The sequence below is a fragment of the Arachis hypogaea genome, chromosome 3, assembly GCF_003086295.3.
Source record: "Arachis hypogaea cultivar Tifrunner chromosome 3, arahy.Tifrunner.gnm2.J5K5, whole genome shotgun sequence".
NCBI classification, from domain to species: Eukaryota; Viridiplantae; Streptophyta; class Magnoliopsida; order Fabales; family Fabaceae; genus Arachis; species Arachis hypogaea.
The window spans coordinates 99,974,015-99,997,349 of NC_092038.1; the positions used below are offsets into that span (position 1 = coordinate 99,974,015).

Here is a 23,335-nt window from a genome sequence, read left to right on the forward strand (position 1 = left end):
TTCGAAGTTATAGTTATCATACTAGCTAATATCAAAGAAGACTAGATAAGAAAAAAATGTAATCCTTAACACAAACATAGTTACTTTCGATGTGTTTGTATGCTTAAATGGTCTTATTCATTAATTAGGAATTATATCTAATAGCAAACTACCATGAAGTTTCCAGCTAGAAATATATGATTTAACTACTAGCAAAATAACATGTACTATATGTATCAGATGGCCGTGGTATACTTACATACATCTCGAACCAAATCTTTTTGGATCGGATTCTACCCATTTCGGCGACCTTTGCCCCAAAGAGAGGATGGAGCGAGCTTTTCTTGGAAATTAAAGTCCCTACCCATTCGGCTACCTTCCACCAACCTTCTCAAAGCGCGGTCATCTCACATGGAAACGCTAACGCAGGAGATTGCAATTCTTGATGCATAAAAAAGTAACAAAGCTTCTGATTTTCTTAAACACTGTCACCGCACTAAGAAATGTCAGCTATCAACGCCAAATACAATCCCATTATGTATTTCATATAAGAAATTATTTAAATGTATTCAGCTGTAGTGGATTTAAAATCAGCAGTTAAACAATCGAAAATTATATCTCTAATATTTAATATGTTTATAATTGAAGACATAGTACCTGATCCCGATCTAAACGTTTCACGAAAACTGGAACAGTAATGGATTCGATGGAAGGATTCAATCATATTCCAACAGCCAAAGAAATCGTCATCTATAAATTAACTAGATCCTAAAAAATTTGTGCCCCCAATATTAACTGTGTGAAGCAAAAGTGAGTTAAGCTACAACACCAGACAAATTGAACTAGGAAGCCAGAAGTAGGTGGTGCCAGTACCCTTTTTCCCTTGCTTTTGGTTTTGTGATGCCCATGGTTTTTTTTTTTTTAAGATTATTAGATTGATATGTTTTGTGAAATATTTGGAGAAGAAGACTGTTGTAGTTGGTGGGGGCGGGCGGGTTGCAATAAATTCAAATTTAATGAATAGATAAGAATTCAAATGTCTCACTCTATGTGAAGTGGGCAACTATTTAATGAGATTACATAATTATAGGATAGATAACGGGTATATTATTTTTAATATAAATCATCTTTAACGCCTTTCCATTTCTTTCTAAATGGTAATGTAATACATAATAGTTATATTATATAAATCCACCGAGCATAATCAAGTTTAAAAAATTTTTACATTTTAGTCATACAGATCAAAATTAATGTAGTGGAACTTTTTTATATAAATAGACACTATTGTATATGTACTTTTTTATGTAGATATTTGTTTTAACAAGGTACAAATTGTAAAAGTATTTCTAATGCGCTTATTAAATAGTACTAATGAAATTATATTTTATAAAAAATTTAACATGTTTTAAAATAAAACACAATCTGTTAAAGTACATGATAGTATCAATTTTTTGAAAAATAAATATATGCTTAAAAATATTTATTTATGACTCAAAATGATAACATCTGTTATTCAAATTATACTTAAAAATTATAATACAATATTCGTATACGCGTTTAGTTATTTATTATTTTAATTTGTTAAGGTGTACTCTAAAAATTACCATTTAAGAAAATTTATCATTCAAACATATAAGTTGCATTTTTTATTTTTTCTATTGTTTATTTATCCATAACTATTTGTAATTGAACCTAATATATTTTTTAAGATTAATATAACATATTCATGTTTACACAATGAAAAAACCCTATATATCTAACAATAATTTTATTTATAAAACATAAATTTATATTCTATAAATGAGATGCGACATAGACAATTATAAATAATTATTTCACGTTATAATTAAAATTTTTAAATTGAATATTGCTAAATATTTGATAAGTATTTAGATAACTACGTTTCATAAAAATCTGTCTCACAATTTAATTTAACATAAAAAATATATATAATTTTGGGAATATATTTTACTCATGTACGATTATACTTTATTTATTTTACATATTTAACTAGACATGATAACCTTTATTCTTTTATATATATCTCATTAAAATTATTATGGTGTCTAATTCTCTTCAAAAATTAAAAAAACGTTAATGAAAACATTAGACAGCAGGAACATATTATTGTGAATGGTTTTTTAGTCTAAGCAATTTTTAATAAAATGCCTTTTTATGTATATATTTTTTTTTAAACAAGGCACGAATCGTAAAAGTGATTCTAACGTGGTATTAAAGAATGCTAATAAAAATTGTTTTAAAGGTTACCATTTAAATATTTTTATTAACCGAATTATATATCAATATATCAAAAAAGTTTAATCACTTAATTTTTTTTTTGATATTATGATCGTGCAATTTGTTTCCATTAAAATATATGAATCTCTTTTTTAAATAAACTTTAGATAAATACCATTAAAAATATTAAACACACCAACCGCGAGTAATTCAGACTATACAATAGGATCTATTAATATAAAAAAAGTTTCACTACATTAATTTTGTCTGTATGACTAAAATGTAAAAAAAAAATTTCAGTTTTTAATTATTTAGTCTATACAAACAAAAATAAAACAATCTTATATATTGTATAAATAATTCTGATATACTATAAATAAATACCTTTTAATTTCAGTTTTTACATAAACTTTAGATAAATACCTATAAAGCTATTTATTATAGTCTATATAAGCGATAATAAAACAGTGTTATAAATTGTACAAATAATTATTATATTAAAAACTTTAAATCTTACGAAAGTATAATTCTTAGTATCAACATATAAGTAAAACTAAATTTTTGTAATAGATTAATATTTAGTCCGGGCGTAGCCCGGGTATTCCACTAGTCTAATTTAAAAAAATCTAAAGTCTTACGACAAGAGCAGAAGTTTCTTCATCACCTTCTCCTGACAACGAATCCATAAAGCCATAAAGGGAAAGCGAATTGCCCTTTCAACCAAACAGTATCCGTTTACGCCTCGTTATCGTTGGAGTGCCAAACTGGTCATGCTGCTTCTCTTTGATGCAATGTGAATTATTAGCATTTAATTGTTGTTGTTATTACAACCGGTATAACAGATTAACAGACAGGTTATTTAGCCTGACCTCGTAAGGAAGCTATTTTTACAAGGAATAATAAGGAATCTTGGCAACTGACATTTGACAAAGATCAAAAGTACCAGTATCAAATCTCCTTCCCATTAAAAATTACGCTATTAGTAGAAATTGATCCCTATTTTTTAATTGAATTCTTTTTCTTCCCACAAGTGGGATATAAAAAGTTGATGTAAAAGAAAAGCAAACAACCGAACTAACCAAAGAGACCATTAAGGCATTAACTGGGTTCCTGTAGATGAGAAGGATCATCACCTTGGAGACATCAGATTCCTATCACGTGGAGTCCTACCGTTCTGGTAGATGATTGACCTAACTACTAAAGTCACTTAATTACCCCTGTTTTCCTTAAACTAACAAAAGCAAGCATTATCATCCTAGTCTTCCTGAGATGTGGTATTATTTCACATTCAAAAAGTGGATTGCTGAATAACACCAAACTTAATTTAAGAGTTAACAAAGAAAAATTAGCTCAAGAGTAAGAGTACTCGTCATCTAAAATAATCTGTGGTCAACTGACTTATTGATGGATTACAACTGAGCAATTAGAGTTATAATAGCTGGATCATTTTTTTTTTCCAATATATTTTACAAAACAAACTTCTTAATAATTTTTAGTCAATTTTTTATAATACTTTTTGAGATTTAATTTATTATGCGTGTATTTGAAAAAATAATTTAACAATTTTATTAAATTTAAACAATGATTTTTATAATAATTTAAATATAAATAAATATTATATAAAAGAGTTTAACAGTTCAATCAAGAAATTAATTTTTTTATTAATATCATGTAAAATTTTAAATTTATTTTTAATTTAATTTTAAATTATAACTCTTAAATTTTAAATAATAAAATCTAAATTCTAATTTTACAAAATAATGTTAAATAAATAACGAGAGCTATTTAGCAAAAATTAAATTGGTGCAACAATTACTCATTGCTGAGTTTAATGTAAAAATGATGGAATTTTCTGAACTTTATTAGGTTTGACCTATCATCCTGATTTTTTTTTTTTTTTACAGCCTAACGTTGTCAACCCCTTTCGCTTCTTCCACTCGAAAGATGATAATCATAGGATTCCAACTTCTCTTTTGTGCTTCTAGTTTGTGGTAGCATGGAGGAATTTTCATTGGCTCTGAGAAAATAAGTATATAAAGCAGTAATATAGACAAAAATTATAATTTTTAAGGTTGAATCGTTGAACCAATCACATAGTATTTTTTCGTTTTGTATATTTCATTTTCTTTGTGTGTGTATTGTTCAACTTATGGGCATGCATTATGTTCAAGTTATTTGTAATAAGATACCATAATGTGAGACTATTTTTTAAGGCTATTGAGATTATTTTGAGAAATTGATATTTTTATTTTTTTTTAATAAACGAAAAACAATTCAATTGAAAAAGATGATGTTTAAAAATTTAATCTTTCAATAAGTGATAAAAAGAAAAAAGAAGATTAATGTGGAATTCAAAATTTGATACATCAATAGTTTAGAAATTATGATTTTGAACCTCGGAATAGAAGTAAAAATGACGAGAATATAATAAGCAATTTATTTTTACATATAATATTATTATTCAAAAGTATTTTTGCATTTTTGAATTTAGCAATTATCTGAACAAGATTACATAAAATAGGTTGGAGACACGATTTTATTATCATTTTCTTATTTCGAGTTTTCAATGGGGAATAGTGGGGTGTATTTACAAGAACTTTGACATTAAAATTAACATGAGTCGCAATAAGAATTAAGATAGAAATCATTTTTGAGTGCACGTATTTAGAATAGTGTATATGACTAAGTTTAGTTAATTATAAAATAGTAAGATATTCTTTTTGTAACGACCCAATTTTCAATATGCTTAGATCATACCAGAAACAGAGCGCTACCAATTTGTCTTTCTAATTATTATCTATTATTTATCATATGAGCCTGATTCGTTGTTAAAAGCGTAGTTATTTTGCGGGGTAATTTTTTTTTTTGAAAACGTTTAGATTAATAAACAGAATCATTCATAATCAATTCACAATTGATAACAGATAAAACAGTTATAAACAACCACACATAAATACATCACAAGCAGTTGACAATATTCGGTGATCCAGCCTATATTAGAGTATAGACTTTTAGTTAGAACACCCCTAGATATAGCTAGATAATAACTATACACATAAATATACATACAACATTCCAGGCCCTGACCTGTTCAAGAAGTCCCTAAGCTAGCGCCCAGGCTAGCCTAGACTCTATACTCACATAGTCCCTCTAAACTACTAAAGTGAGGGAAACTATGTTCTAGTTCTTAAAAACTCAAGTCAGTTGGAACATCATCAAAAGGTGGAACCTCTTCTACTACTCCTCTGCACGATTATACATTGCCATATGACGTCTCTCTGGTGCTTCATCAAGTAGCCACATAACAGGAGTCTCGTACACTGGTTTTAGGTTAAAGTTCGTATACAAACGGGATGCAGACGTTGGCTGGTCTCACAGTATATACATATAAAAAGGTAACGGAGTTCACTCTAGACTCAGAAGACTGCCTAGAGCAGAATCCTCTTTGCGGAACGATCATCAACGAACTACGGAAGGGTGCTCTTGCTTCCATCTGAGGGGGAAAGGAGAGAAAAGGGGTAAGAACTGAGGAGTTCTTAGTAGGGCCGGGGTTATTGGTTACGTTCATTATTTCGGTGTCATTTGGCAGACAAATAGCAGGATATAAAGAAGCAGTAAACAAAAGATACAGATAAATAGAGAAAGTAGAGAAAACAGAAAGCATAACACAAACAGAAGAATATAAGAAAATAAAACACAGACACAGTGAATAGACTACAAACAAAGAAAGCATACATTCAAACAACAATCATAACAGAAGAAATGCGCAACCAAGTATGATGCATGTCTGTCCTAAGCAGGCTATGAGCTCACGTGTCAGTTTACACCCTGCAGCCCAACATTACCTAGGAACTAGTCCTAGATATGGCTTATTCTCTGTAGGTGAACTTCGGCCTACAGAAATAGCACTCCCATAAGTGAACTTCGGCTTACAGGAATAGCCTAAATACAACACAACAATTTTCTGAAGGTGAACTTCGGCTTACAGAAATGGCGCCCCTGTAAGTGAACTTCGGCTTACAGGAATTATAGCTCTCTGTATGAGAACTTCGGTCTACAGGAGCAACACCCTGAGATACACAATGGATATTCACTGTAGGTGAACTTCGGCCTACAGGTATAACAACTTACTATAGGTGAACTTGGACCTACAGGACCTCTAGGGCTACTGGAAAAGCAGCAGATGAATATACAAATATCTCTGGAGTTGCCTTAATGCAACAAATGACCTTTCAACAGGCCCTTTGCTTGTTCTCTATTCTCTTTATCATATTACTCTTTTCTCTTTGTCTATTTACTCTGTTCTGATTACTCTTTTCTCTGTATCTCTTTACTCTACTATGGTTATTTTTTTTTCTTGTAACTCTTTACTCTGCCCTGGTTACTCTTTTCCTTGTATCTCTTTACTCTGCTCTGATTTCTCTGTTTAACGTTAGTATTTAAAGCTTATATAAATTTCGGTATGAATAGTTAGCCTATCCCAAGTATAGGTTCATTAAGTCTATACTGAAACAGTTTAAATTTTTATATTATACCTAACCCTAGTCGCAACTCAAGGACTAACTATGTTGCCCTAGTTCGTTCACAAATCTCTGTCTGTTTTTCTGTCATTAAAACTTTACAGATTTTTTTTTATTTTTATCTCTTCTTTAACTTTTTATCTTTTCTTTATCTTTGCCTCACTAACATGTTATTATCACTCCCTAAGTGTTTTATGAAGGTAATTATGAGATTATGCGCTTAAAGTTGTCTTTCTAAAACTTTTACAGAAAACTGCCTTTTCCGCATTATTTATTATTTTTATTAAAATATTATTTTTAATTAAATATTATTATTTAATATTTTATTATTATTTATTATTTTATTATTAAATTTTTAAAAATTACCTTACCTTTACCTTTTAACCTTTAAAATTTACTTTTTACCACCCATAACTTTTAATATTTCTACTTTAACCACCCTAACTTTTGGAAATTACAAAATAACCCCCAAACACCAAATATTTTACTTTCTTGCCCTTTTTAGGATCTAAGGCCTGTTCTTCAATGTTCTTTATCACACTCAAAGTGTTCTTTGTGTTTCGTAAATTCTTCGGATTCTTACTCTGTTTTTACCCGTTTTTCAGTCTTTTCAGCAACCGATTTTTATCATAATTCATAATAAATTTCCAGCCACTAAAACTCCATCTTTTCTACATGATTTTAACACAAATTGAACTCCAATTTAAGGCCTAGAGTTTCATTTTTTCCAGCAGCTCCAAGAACATAAACTCAAAGCTTGAATTTCATCAAATTTTATCAAAATTTCACCAAATTTTCACCAAGAATTACTCATATAAATCATCAATTTCAAGTACAGCCAAACCATATCATAATCCCACAACTCAAACACAATTAATCAAGATTAAATTCGTCAAACCCTACCTTGATTTGCTGCCTCAAATCCGGTTATGCTTTTAGGTGTTCTTTTTGCACTTTTTTCTCCTTAAAAACATCAAGAACAACTTTGAATCCATAAAACCTCAACTGATCAAACCTTAATCAACATGTTAGGAAGGGATTTCTCACCTTAAACATGCTGGAAATTGAAGATTTTTGGCTCACATGTCAAGTTAAGCAAGAGATCTAAGGAAGAACATCAAGAAAACACATGTTTTAAGCATGCTTCCTTGAAAACCGAATTGAAGAGGGAGGGAGACAGCCATCTCACCTTATTTCTAGCCTTGATATGTTATATGGTTATGTAGAGGAAGAAGAGAGGATCATTTTGGTAAAATCAGAGTTTTGATTTGAGTTTTAGTTCAGAAGAAATCAAGCTTTGAAGATTAAATGTTCATGAAAGTTTCTCTCTTTTCTCTCTTCTCATTTTCGGCCAAAGGGAGTAAGGACCAGCCTTGGAGTGTCTTGGGGGTGTAAGGTGAGTTGTGATTGGTTGGCTTGAAGGTGTATTAAAATAATATTAAAATATCTCAGGTGTATAACTACTAAAACTAGATATATCGGAACACTTGTAAAAACATCTCTAAAAATTCTTTTCTGAGCCACTAGCATAAATGACACTAGTAACATATTTAATATGAGAATAGAACATGTATGATGAGGCCTTAGCATTGCTAAAGTCATCAGAGAGTGCTGGTGCTAAGCTGTACCAGTAAACTGTGAACCCGATTAAACTGATTTCATATTTTTTACTAAAACAAACCAGATAATATTTTTAAAATCATTCAAGCAGCTTCTAATACTAATATAATGATAATATTATACTATTATCTCTCTTCTCTCATAAATCGGGTCTGGTTCGTCAAACTGAGACTATTTAAGAAAATCAGAATCAAAACTTCTAACCAATACGGTTCAAAAACTAGGTTTTTCGTGATTAGTTATCGAGCATGCCTCAGAAAAGGTTCTAGCTTAAGGATGACATAATGACAATGAGGATTGAGATGCTTGTTGATACATCAAAGTTGTTCCCTTTACTGATCTTCAGGAAAAATCTGTACCTTCAGAAAAGATCTCGCGTACTCGAAAAACAGGATTGTTACACTTTTTATAAAGTATTTTTTATGAGATACTCTCTTTTTATGTCATACTTTCTTTTTGTCCTTAAGTTTATTCATCATCGATATTGTAACTTCCTTTTTAAGAGTGAAAATAATGGTTACATTATGATCAATGAACTGGTAGGATAATTGGTTCAATAATTCAATGGTTCGACCGAAATTCAACCAAAGTTTAGTCGGTTTAATTAAATATTAAATAAAATTATTAAAAATTTAATATATAATTTTAAATATTTAAATTCAATCCTTTCTAAACTAATAAAATTTAAATCTTCACAATTTCACATAATAAATTATCCATAATTTATCATTAAAATTCATAAATAACTTCAAATATCAAAATGATAACTAAAGAAAATCAAAACTCATATAAATAACAAACACATAATGTTTTACTACTAAACGAAACAATATTACTTGGATAGCTTGCTGCTGTTAATCACTTTATGATTTTTTTTTTTTTGGTGACTGTTAATCACTTTATAATTGTTCCATCTTTAACATATAACAAAAAAATTTACCATCAACAAAATTAATTCAAAACTTTAGAAAATTAGTAACTCAGAATAAACAAAAATTAATAAAATCAGTATTATACTATTATTAACTCAGCAACTCAGAATCAACTTAGAATAAACCCAACAACAAAGAATCACACGATCAGAATTATTAACAAATTGAATCACAGAATCAACTCAAAACAAGTAATAATAAATTGAACCCAACAACTCAGAATCACAAAATCAGAGTTATTAACAAATTCAATCATAGAATAGTGCAAAACAAAACAAAAGTATCCATGTATTTCATTATTTATAATGTTGCATGTTTTATTATTATCACATGAGCATAAAAACGATGTAATTTTGGACAATGAAATATTTATTATTTTTTGAATTTTTATATACTTTTTATTAATTATTCTCTATTTATCATAATTTTCTATCAAAATAAGTGAAATATTGTTTTAAAGTTATTATCTATATATCTATCTTTTATAAATATACACATCAAAATAATTAATAATATATATAAACATTACTATTAAATTTTAATTGATGAATTATTAAAAAGATATTATATATTTTATTTATTATCTTAAAAAAACTAAATTAATATTTTTTATTTTAAGAATTAATTAGTTCGAAATTGAAATGGAAGTTTTCATTACCTAATTTCACTTAATCTAAAACAAACGTGGAACGCGAGATACGAGCATATGGGAGTTGGGACCAACCAATATTTAATGAGAGACCGATGCAGTGGCATCTTCACTCACATTCACTCTCACACTTTAACAGGGCACACACAACAAAGTTGATCGTTCATCCTTCACTCATACCATATCATCTCTCTCTGTCTCTCTCTCTCTCTGAGTTGAGATGGCCTCGAAGGTCTGCAAATCCGCATCGAGAGCCGCAAGGTCCCTTCTCTCTGCTTCCAAAGGCTCTCGGTTTTATTCAGGTTCGTGCTTACACTCCTTCAATCCTCTCCTATCATATCCTATTCATTCATGTTGCTTATCACTCATTATATTCCTTCATTGGATCTATCTGAGCTTTGATTACCTCCTTGACGCTGATTTCATTTCCCCAACGTGCGTCTCTTGTCGTCACTTTTATGGATCTCTTCTATTCTCAATTTTCCCCCTCTTTTTAGTTTCATAATTTATTCACATTATATTGCCATTATTTAAGGGCCATTAAAATAATAATTTGGTGCAACGAGATCTTTCTTCCAGTGTGTCTTTGAGTGAGCGGTTATCTCTGATTAACACGACAGACCTTGATTTATTTCTGTTTCTTTAGGGTTATGCTTAATCATTCTAAATTGCGGAATAAATAAAATTGGAGTATTTCCTCTTTGTTTGCAGAAGGACGCGCAGCAGCATCAGCTGGAGCTGTTTCATTGAGCAGGAAAATGCCATTTTTAGCTTCAAACTATGGGAGGGCACGTTCTGATTCTGGCCCTGCATCCTCATCATGGATCTCTGGAGCTCTGACTCTTCCTGCTGCAGGTTTAATTTTAATTTAATTTAATTTAAGTTGTGCATTAATAGAATAGAATAACTCTTACTTGAAATCATTTCAGTGTTTGCCTATTGTTTAATTCCATGAAGGGAGACATAAATGCATTATACTTTGCTATGTGTTACAAATATACAATCCCTTATCCCCCACCGCATAGTGCATAACAATTATTACTCCATAATTTATTTTTGTTGTAGAAAAAAAAAAAAGAAAAAGACGGAAGAGGAGCCTTGTACCTTGCTTAACTTTAGCAATGTATCTTCCGAGACCTCTTCTACATCAATTGCAGTACTTGGTGGTCAAATTGAGGTTATGGATGTAGTATAGAATTTACTACCTCCCTCAATCACACCCCAACATTATAAAGGAATATCCAAACTAGAATTAACCATGAATTAACATTTTCCATTTCATTTTTTATATCAATATTCATGCATCAATATCCACAAACCACAATATATACATTGTTTTATCATGGTAGTTTATCAACCAACGGTTTGCGCTATTCTATGAATTTATCAATGTTGCAAAATATTATAGTAGCCATCCTTTAGCCAGACATTCAACACCTAATTTTTCACTTTTCTTCTTCTACTATGACTTGTAGCTTACATGCTTCAGGATCAAGAGGTGCATGCTGCGGAGGTAAACATAACATCTTCTCTACTGTGCATCTTCATGTCTTCTTCACGTCTTTCCTTTCTTTCTTTCTGGCTTGGTACAATTTTTATGTGCTAATAATGTGTTCACCTTTTCCAACTCAGTTGGAGCGCACTTTCATTGCCATTAAGCCTGATGGGGTGCAGAGAGGCCTGGTAAATTGAGTATACATTTTTCACAACTTTAATTTGTCCCTACATGGCACAAATAGGTCCCCACTTAATTAGTATAAGGTGTTCTTTTTGTGCAGATCTCAGAGATCATATCTCGTTTTGAGAGGAAAGGATTCAAGCTTGTGGGAATTAAAGTAATCATCCCTTCAAAGGAGTTTGCCCAAAAGCATTATCATGACCTCCAAGATAAACCATTCTTCAATGGGCTGTGTGATTTCCTAAGCTCTGGTCCTGTCATTGCAATGGTTAGTTACAAACTTAGAATTGACTAAATCTATGTCCTTGAAAAACGAAGACAACCACGCCAGTGTTCCTAACATGTTTTCCAAAAAAAAACATGGATGTGATGTATAGGTGTGGGAAGGACAGGGAGTTATTACCTATGGCAGAAAACTGATTGGAGCCACAGATCCTCAAAAATCAGAGCCCGGAACTATTAGGGGCGATCTGGCTGTTGTTGTTGGAAGGTACTGTTTGTTTCAAAGGAACTTACTACCTAGTTTTTCTTTGTACATTTTACAGATGCAACAATACATTCTCCATAATATTGTGACTATGCAGAAATATCATCCATGGGAGTGATGGTCCGGAGACTGCAAAGAATGAGATTAAGTTGTGGTTTAAGCCAGAAGAGTTGGTCAGTTTCACTAGCAATGCGGAGAAATGGATTTATGGTGTCAACTGATTCCTTTTTCACCTCAGATAGAGAACCAGTATTTTTTGGAATAAATTATTAGGCTGAGAAGTAAATCATGTTCATCACTTCAAGCTACAAATAAGCGGGATTTGGATATAGTATGTTAGCTCCTACATTTCACTCTAATATTAGGAACTTATTATTATTGTTCGATTTCACCTGTCGGGTGAAGAGTGAAGACAATTTGTGGCTATTTATTTGCTTCACGTTACCAATAAACAAAAACAGGTAATTTATGCGAGAGAAAAAAGAAAACAGATCATTTGAGGATAAATACCATTTGAAAATTTATTTTCTGTTTCTATTCTCAAGTCCTGTTTTTTAATTCTCAACATTTTATAACGAAACAAGTAAAATCAACAGATTCCTATCGGCTCTTTTTATTTTCTAGTTCACCTCTCTTCTCAGTTTTTTTTTTTTTTAATAAAACCGCTAAAAATGAAAATAAAAGATAACAAACGGGATCTTGCGTTTATCCTATAAAGGAAATCAGAGATCAAACTGAACAGAAGTAATTGTATGTTTACGTATTCAGTTATGTTGATAAATTCATGTATATCATATCAGTTACGTAATTCCAAAACGATAAAAACAAAAAAAAATGAAATTGGGATCCTAATTTCAATTTCTTTTAATATTCAGAAAAATTGCATTCGATTATACTTCAACGTGATTTAAATCCCGTTCCATGATTTCAACAGAAGCGAAAAAACATACTTTATCTGTTGAACTCAAACACAAAAGAATGTCTTCCAAATAAAAGCGTTTGAGATGATACGCTAAGCCCCTTCTGCTAGAGTCCTATTTGACGTACTAATGTATAGAACTGCATCAAAGAAAGGAAGGTATTTCAATTATATTTCAATCATATATCAGTATTCAGTTATAGCCTTATAGATTATGAGTAAAGAACTGTATATGTCAAGCATTGGTACCATTATTCCCTCGAATGAAGGCATCACCATACTTGTTCTTCAGTTGCCCGTTGACATACTCCTCTGTTTGTTCCATTGCAATATTCATATAGCCATCAAGACAAGCCAGGATACCTACAAGATTAACCACAAGGAATAAAAGTAACTAATCTGTACCCAGAAGCAAAACTCGTAATGTAAAGCCATCAAAATACATTCATGATGGCAACTCTCAAAACAGGGAATTTGTAGGCCTATTATTTGGTGCGTTCAAGAGCCAGGTTCCGCAATTCCAATTCAATTTCCCAACTCTAGTTCTACATTGTGTCCTTAGCACCTCAAATGAGAAATGGTTGTACGACATCGAAGACGGAGGGAATATTTTGGAAAGGTTACGCACGCAAACAAATGAACAAATTTCAGCCAATTTGCGAATTGTGATACTAACTAGAGTAATGATTTTGATTTGCAAATTGAAACTGAAATTGAAATTGCAGTTGTGTTTATGAAGATCACCGACAATATGTATAGCCAATAAAGTGAAGATTGTGTGAGAATTAGGAATTAGGGTTTACGGTTTAGGAATACCGACCACGATAATCAACGCCAGAATTGAGCTTGACAACAACGGGGCGGCCGCGAATGGACTTGAGGAAATCAGCAGGGGTCTTTGTGGTTCCAGATCCTTTCTCTTTCTCTTTCTCCGCTGCTCCACTCATTTTCTAGAACCTTCCAAACACAAATACAGACAGTCAGACACAGTATCTTCGAAGCAACAACTAACTCAACCCTCAATCATCTCAAATCATGACAATAAATAAAGGTTAACCACCAAAAACCAGAAACGTTTTGGAAGTTACAAAAATATATTCAAATTTTAAATAATTTTAAAATGATACAAAAATATTTAATAATAAATATATATTTTTAAAAAATATTTTAAAAATTAAATTTTGATGTAATTTTTTGTAAACGTTATTAAAAAATTGAGATATTATTCTTAAAATTTGGTGTCTTCTTTTGCTGAGTTGTAATTTTTTAAAAATATTATTGATTATTAACAAAAAATTACAAAAAATATATACTTAATGAAAAATTACCAAATTTTAAGAATAATAATATTTTATTTTTTTAATCATACTTGTAAAAAATCGCATCAAAATTTAACATCTACTATATTTTTTGAGAAATATATATTTAATATTAGATATTCTTTAAGATTATCTAACATTAAAGATGTTGTTACGGTGGGTAACCGGAGATTAATAGAATGGATGGCGTTGGCTGGTCCAAATGTATGAAGGAGGAGGACTCCGAATGTATCTGCAACTCGGGAGGCTCCGTCCGACTTGTTTGTGCGAGGAGAGGGGGTGGTACCTGCAAAGACACTCCGATGCCTAAGTTAGCAAGAGTGTGAGCAGGTCTAGAGAATATTGGGATTAGAGATACCTGAGGGGTGTCAGTGTATTTATAGTGGTGAGCCAATAACCACCGTTGGAGTAGTGCCATATCTTTAGGGTGTTAACCGTCCCATTATCTTAGGGAGGTTAAGATATGGCTTGATGAAGTGGTTAGAGAGATTTTAGGGGCGGTTACTCATTTGAATGAGTGTTTATCTGCCAGCTAATCTCGTATCCGACTTCTTTAGGACAAATCGTAGTCAACACCGACTTCTTAACACGAAGGTCGGTGCTAAGCAGGGCTCAATCCTCTGGGCTAAGCCTTTCTTTTGGACCTGAGCCTTTATTATTGGGCCAGGGTATGAACAGTGCCCCTACTTGAGCCCAAGATCTCTTTAAGACTTGGGTTCAAGTATTTAACTCGGGTTCGTAGCCGACCTTTTTGGAGGAGACGCGGGTTTTTAACCGACGTGATTTTCGCGACCTTTTGTTTCTGACAGTTACGTCTATTCAAGCGTCGTGTTCGTTAGGGATGCACTTAGGGATTGATGGCTTTGGTAACGGTGCACTCTCATTAATGACTGCTCCGTTTTTACCATTATGCCCCTTATCATGTTTATAAATACTTTCCCTCTCTTTCATTTTTCCGTTTCTGCAATCTTTCAAATTTACTTCTTTCTTCGTTCGTGCTGCATTCTTGCGTTTGGAGACTTCTGCTTCTTCCAACCTTCACTTTTGGATAAAGGTTAGCTTTTCTTCTTTCATGATATGCTTTGTGTTTGCATGCTTTTATTTTGTAGGTAGATAGGTTGGTTTGTAGATTTTGGCTCCGTATCTCCTCCCCTTAGAGACCGTGTTTTTTATTTTTCTTTTCTTTTTCTTTTGTAGGTTTTTGTCACCCTTTATAAGAAAAAAGAAATGGCTTCCGTAGATAGTCTTTCTCAATGGGTTGATGTCACGGTTCTAGGGGAGGAACCCTTGGTCGACGCTGAGTTTATTACTCATCTTCGTACTCACCACATGATCTGTACTTCGGAGGAGGACGAGCCAAAGTATGAGTTGGTAGTCCCGGGTCCAGAAGACCGGGTTTGCTTTGGGAGGGCCAATAAGGCGGCCCCTCATTTTTTCTTTATGTATGAATGTATGATCACCCGTTTGGGTGTTTTTCTTCCTTTTTCGAATTTTGAGGTGTCTGTTTTGCACCACTGTCGAGTTGCCCCTACCCAACTTCACCCCAATTCTTGGGGTTTTCTGAAAATTTATCAATTCATTAGTCATGCTTTGGACTTTCCGACCTCTTTGAGGATTTTCTTCTTTCTTTTTCACATGACTAAGCCCTTTAGTGGGCTAAATAACAAGCAGCAATGGGTATCTTTCCGAGCCATACAAGGTCGAAGAATTTTCACCCTTTTTGACGAATCCTTCCATGACTTCAAAAATTATTTTTTCAAAGTGCAAGCCGTAGAGGGTCACCACCCATTTTTTCTGGATGAGAATTCTTCCCCTCGCTTCCCCCTCTATTGGTTGGAGGCCTCCCCTTGCGAGAAGTACGGTCTGGATGACCTGGACGAGGTGGAGGCGGCCATTGTGGGGTTTTTCCGAGAAGTGTGGGGGAGGGCCCCATACTTGGACACTAGGAAATTCCTCCAGGGATCGCCGACCTTTGTTCGGTCGCAACTAGGTAGTATATGCATTTCTTATTTCCGACTTGTATCTGCCGACTTGGGTTTTGCCGACTTGTAATTTTTGCTAATTGTTTCTTTTGCAGACATGGCAAGGAAGAATGCTCAGGAATCTTACCAGAGAGTCCAGGAGGCTAAAGCAAAATCCCGGGCCAGGGCTGGTGGTGCCAGGGTGATCATCTCTCCTCCTCCTCCTCCTCCTCCTCCTCCTCCTCCTCAGAACGTGGGAACTCCCTCTCAGCCCATTGTGATTTCTTCTTCAGCCTTATCTCGGCCACTCCCCTCCGCCCGAATTCTTTCTGAGCCAGAGAAGAAGAAGCGCAAGACTTTAGAGTCTGGCTCTTCTTTTGATGGTGGGGTTAAGGCGGATGCTCTTGCATTCGTCCGAAAGAACATCTATCCTCATATAAGTATGGATGATGTTTCTGTTCGAAACCACCTCACCACTCTGGCGGAGGAAAGTTTTAGGGCGGCGGGTGTTTGTGGTAAGCTTTTGGATATTTTTGAGAAGACTCCTCTCAGCTCTTTGGGGTTTTCCTCGAAGGTTGAGGAGCTGGAGGGGAGGCTTCTTTCTTATCAGGAGCAAAAGAGGGAGTTGAAGGAGGAGGTCGCCAAGCTGAGGGCGGAGAGAGATAGCCTTCGCGAGAAGGAGAGCAAGTTGCGGGCCCAATGCAACATGGAGGCGAGTTTGAGGAAGACAGCACAGCAGAGTTATCAGAGTTTATTTCAAGATCTTGTGTCTGTGAAGAAGGATTTGCTGAACTCTCGAAATGCGTATGCCGAGTTGGAGGACTCTATCGCTGATGGTGCCGAGGAGTCTTGGAGGATTTTCCTGGAGCAAGTCAGAATTATTGCTCCCGACTTGGATCTTTCTCCTTTACATCCTGACAAAGTCGTTATTGATGGTGCTATTGTGGATCCTCCTGCCCCCGTAATCGTTTCCGAGTCAGAATTGAAAACTCGGGGGCAGAGGATTATTGAGTCCCCTCCTCGTTCCAAGGACGCTTTGAGTTCTTCAGTTGTTCCTCCGACTTCCTCTTCATCTCCTGTGGATGCCTCTCTTCCCGGTCCTGGTGGCGCTCCTCCTGATTCTGGTAGTGGTGATCCGTCTACTCTTCTGCAGAAATAACTTTTTATGGCTATATGGGGGCTCGGCCTGTGAGTCCCCCCTTTTTTAAACTCTTTATATGTTGTTTGGTGGTGTTTGGACAATTTCTTTTGGCCTTTTAAGGCCGTAAACAAAATATTTTAGAAAGTGCCCTTTTTTAATAAGGGTTAACAAAATAAATACCCCTTTTTGGATAAGGGTTTAAGTTACCTTATGCGTGTATGCTTTTCTGATTTTGATTTTTCGAAGTCCCCTTGATCTTTTTCCGAAAACCTTTCCCATTGGCTTGTCTGTTTTTCTAAGCCTTTTTGTTTAAGGACTTTTAGACAGCCTTTAAAATTTTTCCTAGGTTTTTCAATCTCTCTTTTGTTATTCCTTATGCTCAATTATGTTTTATTGAGTTCTTATGACTTAGATTATTTTTGCGATGCGTTTTTCTTCTGCTCGGTTCTTCACTCCGACTTTTGAGTCGAAGTGTTTTCGAGCTTCTCTACTCGGAGTTTTGTTTCGACTTATGAGTCGAGTTGTTTCCGAGTTGTATACGATCGGCTTATATAACCTCTTTACACCGACTTGTACCTCGTCGTTTTATCCTGACGACCATCTAGGTCGGTTCATGAGATTTTCACGTTTTGTCGAGCTTAAGTCGGCGCGTTTTGTAGAAAGACTTAAAAAATAGAAAGGAGTTTATAAGAGATATTGTAGATGAAAACAGATCTTTATTAATTGGGGAGGTACCTTCTTGCTACTAAGGGTTTTAATAGCCTACTTTCCCTTAGCCTCTACTATGATGCCTCGTTAAAAACCCTTCTCCAGAAAAAACCCTTTAATTTTTGGGAAAAAATCATGAAGTTGGGAAAAGAGTACATCAGGGAGTAGAGTTCGCTTTTAACTGTAGTACCTTTTCATATTACAAGCATGCCACGACCTTGGGAACTCAGTGCCGTTCAGGTCGGTTACTTTATAATAACCTTTTCCTAAAACTTCATTGACTTTGTATGGTCCCTTCCAATTTGCGGCGAGCTTTCCTTCTCCTGATTTGTTGACTCCAATGTCGTTTCTGATTAAGACCAAGTCATCTGGGGCAAATGTTCTTCGAATGACCTTTTTGTTGTACCTTGTAGTCATCCTTCGTTTCAATGCTACTTCTCTTATCTGGGCATCTTCTCGGACTTCGGGGAGCAAGTCGAGCTCCTCTTTGTGCCCCCGTATGTTTCCGACCTCGTCATGGAGAATTACCCTTGGGCTTTGCTCATTGATTTCTATTGGTATCATGGCTTCTACGCCATAGACTAGTCGGAAGGGTGTTTCTCCCGTGGCGGATTGGGGGGTTGTCCTGTAAGCCCATAGCACTTGAGGGAGCTCCTCAGCCCAAGCTCCTTTTGCTTCTTGCAATCTCTTCTTTAGCCCTACCAGTATGACTTTGTTGGCTGTCTCGGCTTGCCCATTGGCTTGTGGGTGCTCCACCGAGGTGAACTGATGTTTGATTTTCATACTGGCTACTAAGCTTCTGAAGGTAGCATCGGTGAATTGGGTTCCATTATTTGTAGTGATGGAATAAGGTATCCCATATCTTGTGATGATATTTTTGTAGAGGAACCTCCGACTTCTTTGAGCGGTGATGGTGGCCAATGGTTCTGCTTCTATCCACTTTGTGAAGTAATCTATTCCCACGATCAGGTATTTAACTTGTCCTGGCGCTTGGGGAAAAGGACCTAACAAATCCATTCCCAATTTTGCAAAAGGCCATGGAGAAGTGATACTGATGAGCTCTTCTGGTGGAGCCACGTGGAAATTTGCATGCATCTGCATGGTTGACACTTTTTCACAAATTCTGTGGCATCTTTCTACAAGGTCGGCCAGTAGAATCCAGCTCGGATTACTTTCCTGGCTAGGGACCTTGCTCCGAGATGGTTTTCGTGGATCCCACTATGTACTTCCTCCAATACCTCAGGGGTTCTTGAGGTCGGTACACATTTTAACAATGGTGTCGATATCCCCCTTCTGTAGAGGATATTTCTCACCAAGGTGTAGTGTTGTGCTTCCCTTAGGATCTTTTTAGCTTCTTTCTCCTCTTTAGGGAGGATGTCGAATTTCATGTATTCGACTAAGGGGTTCATCCATCCGAGGTTTAAACCGACTACCTCAAGTACTTCTTGTTTGTCTTCTATTTTTGCTACTGAGGGTTTCTGGAGGGTTTCTTGAATCAGGCTTCTGTTGTTCCCTCCTGGTTTGGTACTTGCTAACTTGGACAGGGCGTCTGCTATGCTGTTTAAATCCCGAGTTATGTGTTTAACCTCGGTTTCTGCAAAATGCCCAAGGTGCTCCAGAGTTTTGTCCAAGTACCTCTTCATGTTTGGGTTCTTTGCCTGATACTCTTCACTTATCTGGGAGGTCACCACCTGTGAGTCGCTGTATATCATCACCTTTGTAGCACCGACTTCTTCTGCCAATTTCAATCCGGCAATTAAGGCTTCATATTCTACCTGATTATTTGAAGCTGGAAATTTAAATTTTAGGGAAACCTCTATCTGGGTTCCTCTTTCATCTACCAATATTATGCCTGCGCCACTTCCTGTTTTATTGGAGGATCCGTCTACATAGAGTTCCCATGTAGTCGGTTTTTCCTCCTGATCCCCTGCGTATTCTGCAACGAAGTCGGCGAGGCACTGGGCTTTAATTGCTGTCCAAGTTTCATATCTTAGGTCGAACTCAGAGAGCTCTATTGCCCATTGAACCATTCTCCCTGCAACATCCGTCTTTTGGAGGATTTGCTTCATGGGTTGGTTCGTACGGACTCTTATTGTGTGAGCCTGAAAGTAAGGTCGTAGCCTTCGTGAGGCTATTACTAAGGAGTAGGCAAACTTCTCTAGTTTGTGGTACCTTAGCTCAGGGCCCTGTAGAACTTTACTGATGAAATAGACTGGATGTTGTCTGACCTCGTCTTCTTTTATTAGGGCTGATGAAACAGCTTTGTCCGCTACGGATAAGTACAGGACGAGGTCTTTTCCTGATGCTGGTCGAGTCAGAATAGGAGGTTGGCTTAAAAACTTTTTGAACTCTTGGAACGCCTCCTCGCATTCCGAAGTCCATTCAAACTGACATCCCTTTCTCAATAAGGAGAACAGAGGAAGGGATTTTAGTGCCGATCCTGCCAAAAATCTGGAGAGGGCTGCAAGTCGGCCATTGAGCTGCTGGACTTCTCTCACACAAGTCGGACTTTTCATTTCTAGGATGGCTCTACACTTATCGGGATTGGCTTCGATCCCTCTTTGTGTTAGCATAAACCCTAGAAACTTCCCTGCCTCCACCGCGAAGGCGCACTTTGCGGGATTTAGTCTCATCCCGTGCAGCCTTATGATGTCAAAGACTTGTGAGAGGTCTGACAAGAGGTCGACTTCCTTCTTGGTTTTTACCAGCATGTCGTCGACGTATACTTCCATTAGGGTCCCCAGGTGAGGGGAAAACACTTTATTCATCAACCTTTGATATGTGGCTCCTGCATTCTTCAATCCGAATGGCATGACCACGTAGCAGAAATTAGCTCTGGGTGTGATGAATGATGTTTTCTCCTGGTCTGGCTCATACATCAGGATTTGATTATATCCCGAGTAGGCGTCCATAAATGATAAGTACTGGTACCCCGAGCTGGAGTCCACTAGGGTATCAATACTCGGTAGGGGATAAGGGTCCTTGGGACACGCCTTATTTAAGTCGGTATAGTCGACACACATTCTCCATTTGCCATTCTGTTTTTTGACTAGCACTACATTGGCTAGCCATGTTGGGTACTTGACTTCTCTGATGAAGCCAGCTTCCAGGAGCGCCTGCACTTGCTCTTCTACTATTAGGGCTCGTTCTAGACCGAGCTTGCGTCTTCTTTGTTGTACCGGTCGGGATCCTGGATAAACCGAGAGCTTGTGGGACATGAGTTCCGGGTCTATCCCTGGCATGTCAGAAGCCTTCCAGGCGAAGAGGTCGGAATTATCTCTTAGGAGCTCGGTCAATTTTTGTTTTAGGGTTTCCCCCAGGTTGGCTCCTATATGAGTATTTTTTCCTTCCTCCTTACCGACCTGTATCTCCTCGGTTTTTCCTCCCGGTTGTGGTCGCAGCTCTTCTCTGGCCCTTGCGCCACCGAGCTCTATTGTGTGAACTTCTCTGCCCCTTCCTCTCAGATTTAGGCTTTCATTGTAGCATTTCCTCGCCAATTTTTGGTCTCCCCTTACCGTTGCTATTCCCGCTGAGGTCGGGAATTTCATGCAGAGGTGGGGAGTGGATACCACTGCTCCGAGCCGATTAAGGGTAGCTCTGCCGATTAAAGCATTATATGCTGACCCCACATCAATGACTATGAAATCTATACTCAGAGTCTTTGATTTTTCTCCTTTTCCAAAAGTGGTGTGAAGGGGCAAAAATCCTAATGGTTTTATTGGCGTGTCCCCTAATCCGTATAGGGTGTCGGGGTAGGCTCTTAATTCTTTCTCATCTAACCCTAGCTTGTCAAAAGCGGGCTTAAAAGAATGTCCGCCGAGCTTCCTTGGTCTACTAGGGTTCTGTGGAGATGGGCATTTGCTAGGATCATAGTTATTACCACTGGATCATCGTGTCCAGGGATTATTCCTTGCCCATCTTCTTTTGTGAATGAAATGGTAGGGAGGTCGGGTGACTCTTCCCCGACCTGGTAGACTCTTTTGAGATGTCTCTTGCGAGAGGATTTGGTAAGTCCCCCTCCCGCGAACCCTCCTAAGATCATATGGATATGTCTCTCTGGTGTTTGCGGTGGTGGGTCTCTTCTATCCATATCGTCTCGCTTTCTCTTTCCATGACCGTCCGACCTTTCTATGAGATATCTATCAAGCCGACCTTCTCTGGCCAGCTTTTCTATCACATTTTTAAGATCGTAACAGTCATTTGTGGAGTGACCATATATTTTATGGTACTCGCAGTAATCGCTGCGGCTCCCCCCTTTTTTATTTTTAATGGGTCTAGGGGGTGGCAATCTCTCAGTGTTACAAATCTCTCTGTATACATCCACTATAGAAACTTTCAGAGGAGTATAAGAGTGATATTTTCTTGGCCTTTCGAGACCGAGTTCTTCCTTTTTCTTGGTTTCCCTTTCCCTCTCTTTTGTTGAGGGAGGGGGCCCAGGTCGCCAACTCAGGTCTCTTAATTTGGCGTTTTCCTCCATGTTGATGTACTTTTCAGCTCTTTCCTGTACATCACTTAGAGAAACAGGGTGTCTTTTAGATATGGACTGCGAGAAGGGGCCTTCTCTGAGTCCATTGACTAATCCCATTATGACTGCCTCTGTGGGCAGGTCTTGAATCTCCAAACATGCTTTGTTGAACCTTTCCATATAGGCTCGTAAAGATTCTCTGACCTCCTGTTGTATTCCCAGGAGGCTCGGTGCATGTTTCACTTTGTCCTTCTGGATTGAGAACCTCATCAAAAACTTCCTTGAGAGGTCTTCAAAACTAGTAACCGACCTCGGAGGGAGGCTATCGAACCACTTCATCGCTGCTTTCGATAGAGTGGTTGGGAAGGCCTTGCATCGCGTAGCGTCGGAAGCATCGGCTAGGTACATCCGACTTTTGAAGTTGCTCAGGTGATGCTTTGGATCCGTGGTTCCATCGTAGAGGTCCATATCAAGGCTTTTGAAGTTCCTCGGAACTTTTGCTCTCATTATGTCCTCGCTGAAAGGATCCTCCCCACCCAAGGGCGGCTCTTCTTGTTCCTTACGGGAGTTACGACCTTTGAGGGAGGATTCTAACTTTAAGAGTTTTATTTCTAACTCTTTTCGTCGTTTCATCTCCTCTTTTAGGCTCTTTTCCGTTTCTTTTTATCGCTCCCGCTCTTGTTCTAACTGTTCCAGGCGGCTGTGGACTAATCCCATGA

General features: G+C 36.3%; 2 protein-coding genes and 1 long non-coding RNA gene across 3 annotated transcripts; 1 reads left to right on the forward strand and 2 right to left on the reverse strand.

The window, feature by feature from the left end:
• Window positions 1-5,466: 5,466 nt before the first annotated feature.
• LOC140183818 (uncharacterized) lies at window positions 5,467-8,081 on the reverse strand. The gene is made up of 3 exons (XR_011880060.1): window positions 7,785-8,081; window positions 7,641-7,700; window positions 5,467-5,710 (listed from the first exon to the last, which is right to left on the reverse strand). It is a non-coding gene; the product is annotated as an uncharacterized lncRNA (long non-coding RNA).
• Window positions 8,082-9,987: 1,906 nt separating this feature from the next.
• On the forward strand, window positions 9,988-12,610 carry LOC112790791 (nucleoside diphosphate kinase III, chloroplastic/mitochondrial). Its single transcript, XM_025833361.2, has 7 exons — window positions 9,988-10,240; window positions 10,650-10,793; window positions 11,414-11,451; window positions 11,571-11,621; window positions 11,717-11,884; window positions 11,994-12,106; window positions 12,201-12,610. Exons 1-7 carry the CDS (start codon window positions 10,159-10,161, stop codon window positions 12,322-12,324), a joined length of 720 nt encoding a protein of 239 aa, XP_025689146.1. The 5' UTR covers window positions 9,988-10,158; the 3' UTR covers window positions 12,325-12,610.
• Window positions 12,611-12,943: 333 nt separating this feature from the next.
• Window positions 12,944-14,191, reverse strand: LOC112790792 (sm-like protein LSM6A). The gene is made up of 3 exons (XM_025833362.3): window positions 13,843-14,191; window positions 13,272-13,385; window positions 12,944-13,162 (listed from the first exon to the last, which is right to left on the reverse strand). The coding sequence occupies exons 1-3, from the start codon at window positions 13,967-13,969 to the stop codon at window positions 13,116-13,118; spliced, it is 288 nt and encodes a 95-aa protein (XP_025689147.1). The 5' UTR covers window positions 13,970-14,191; the 3' UTR covers window positions 12,944-13,115.
• Between the last annotated feature and the right edge of the window lie 9,144 nt (window positions 14,192-23,335).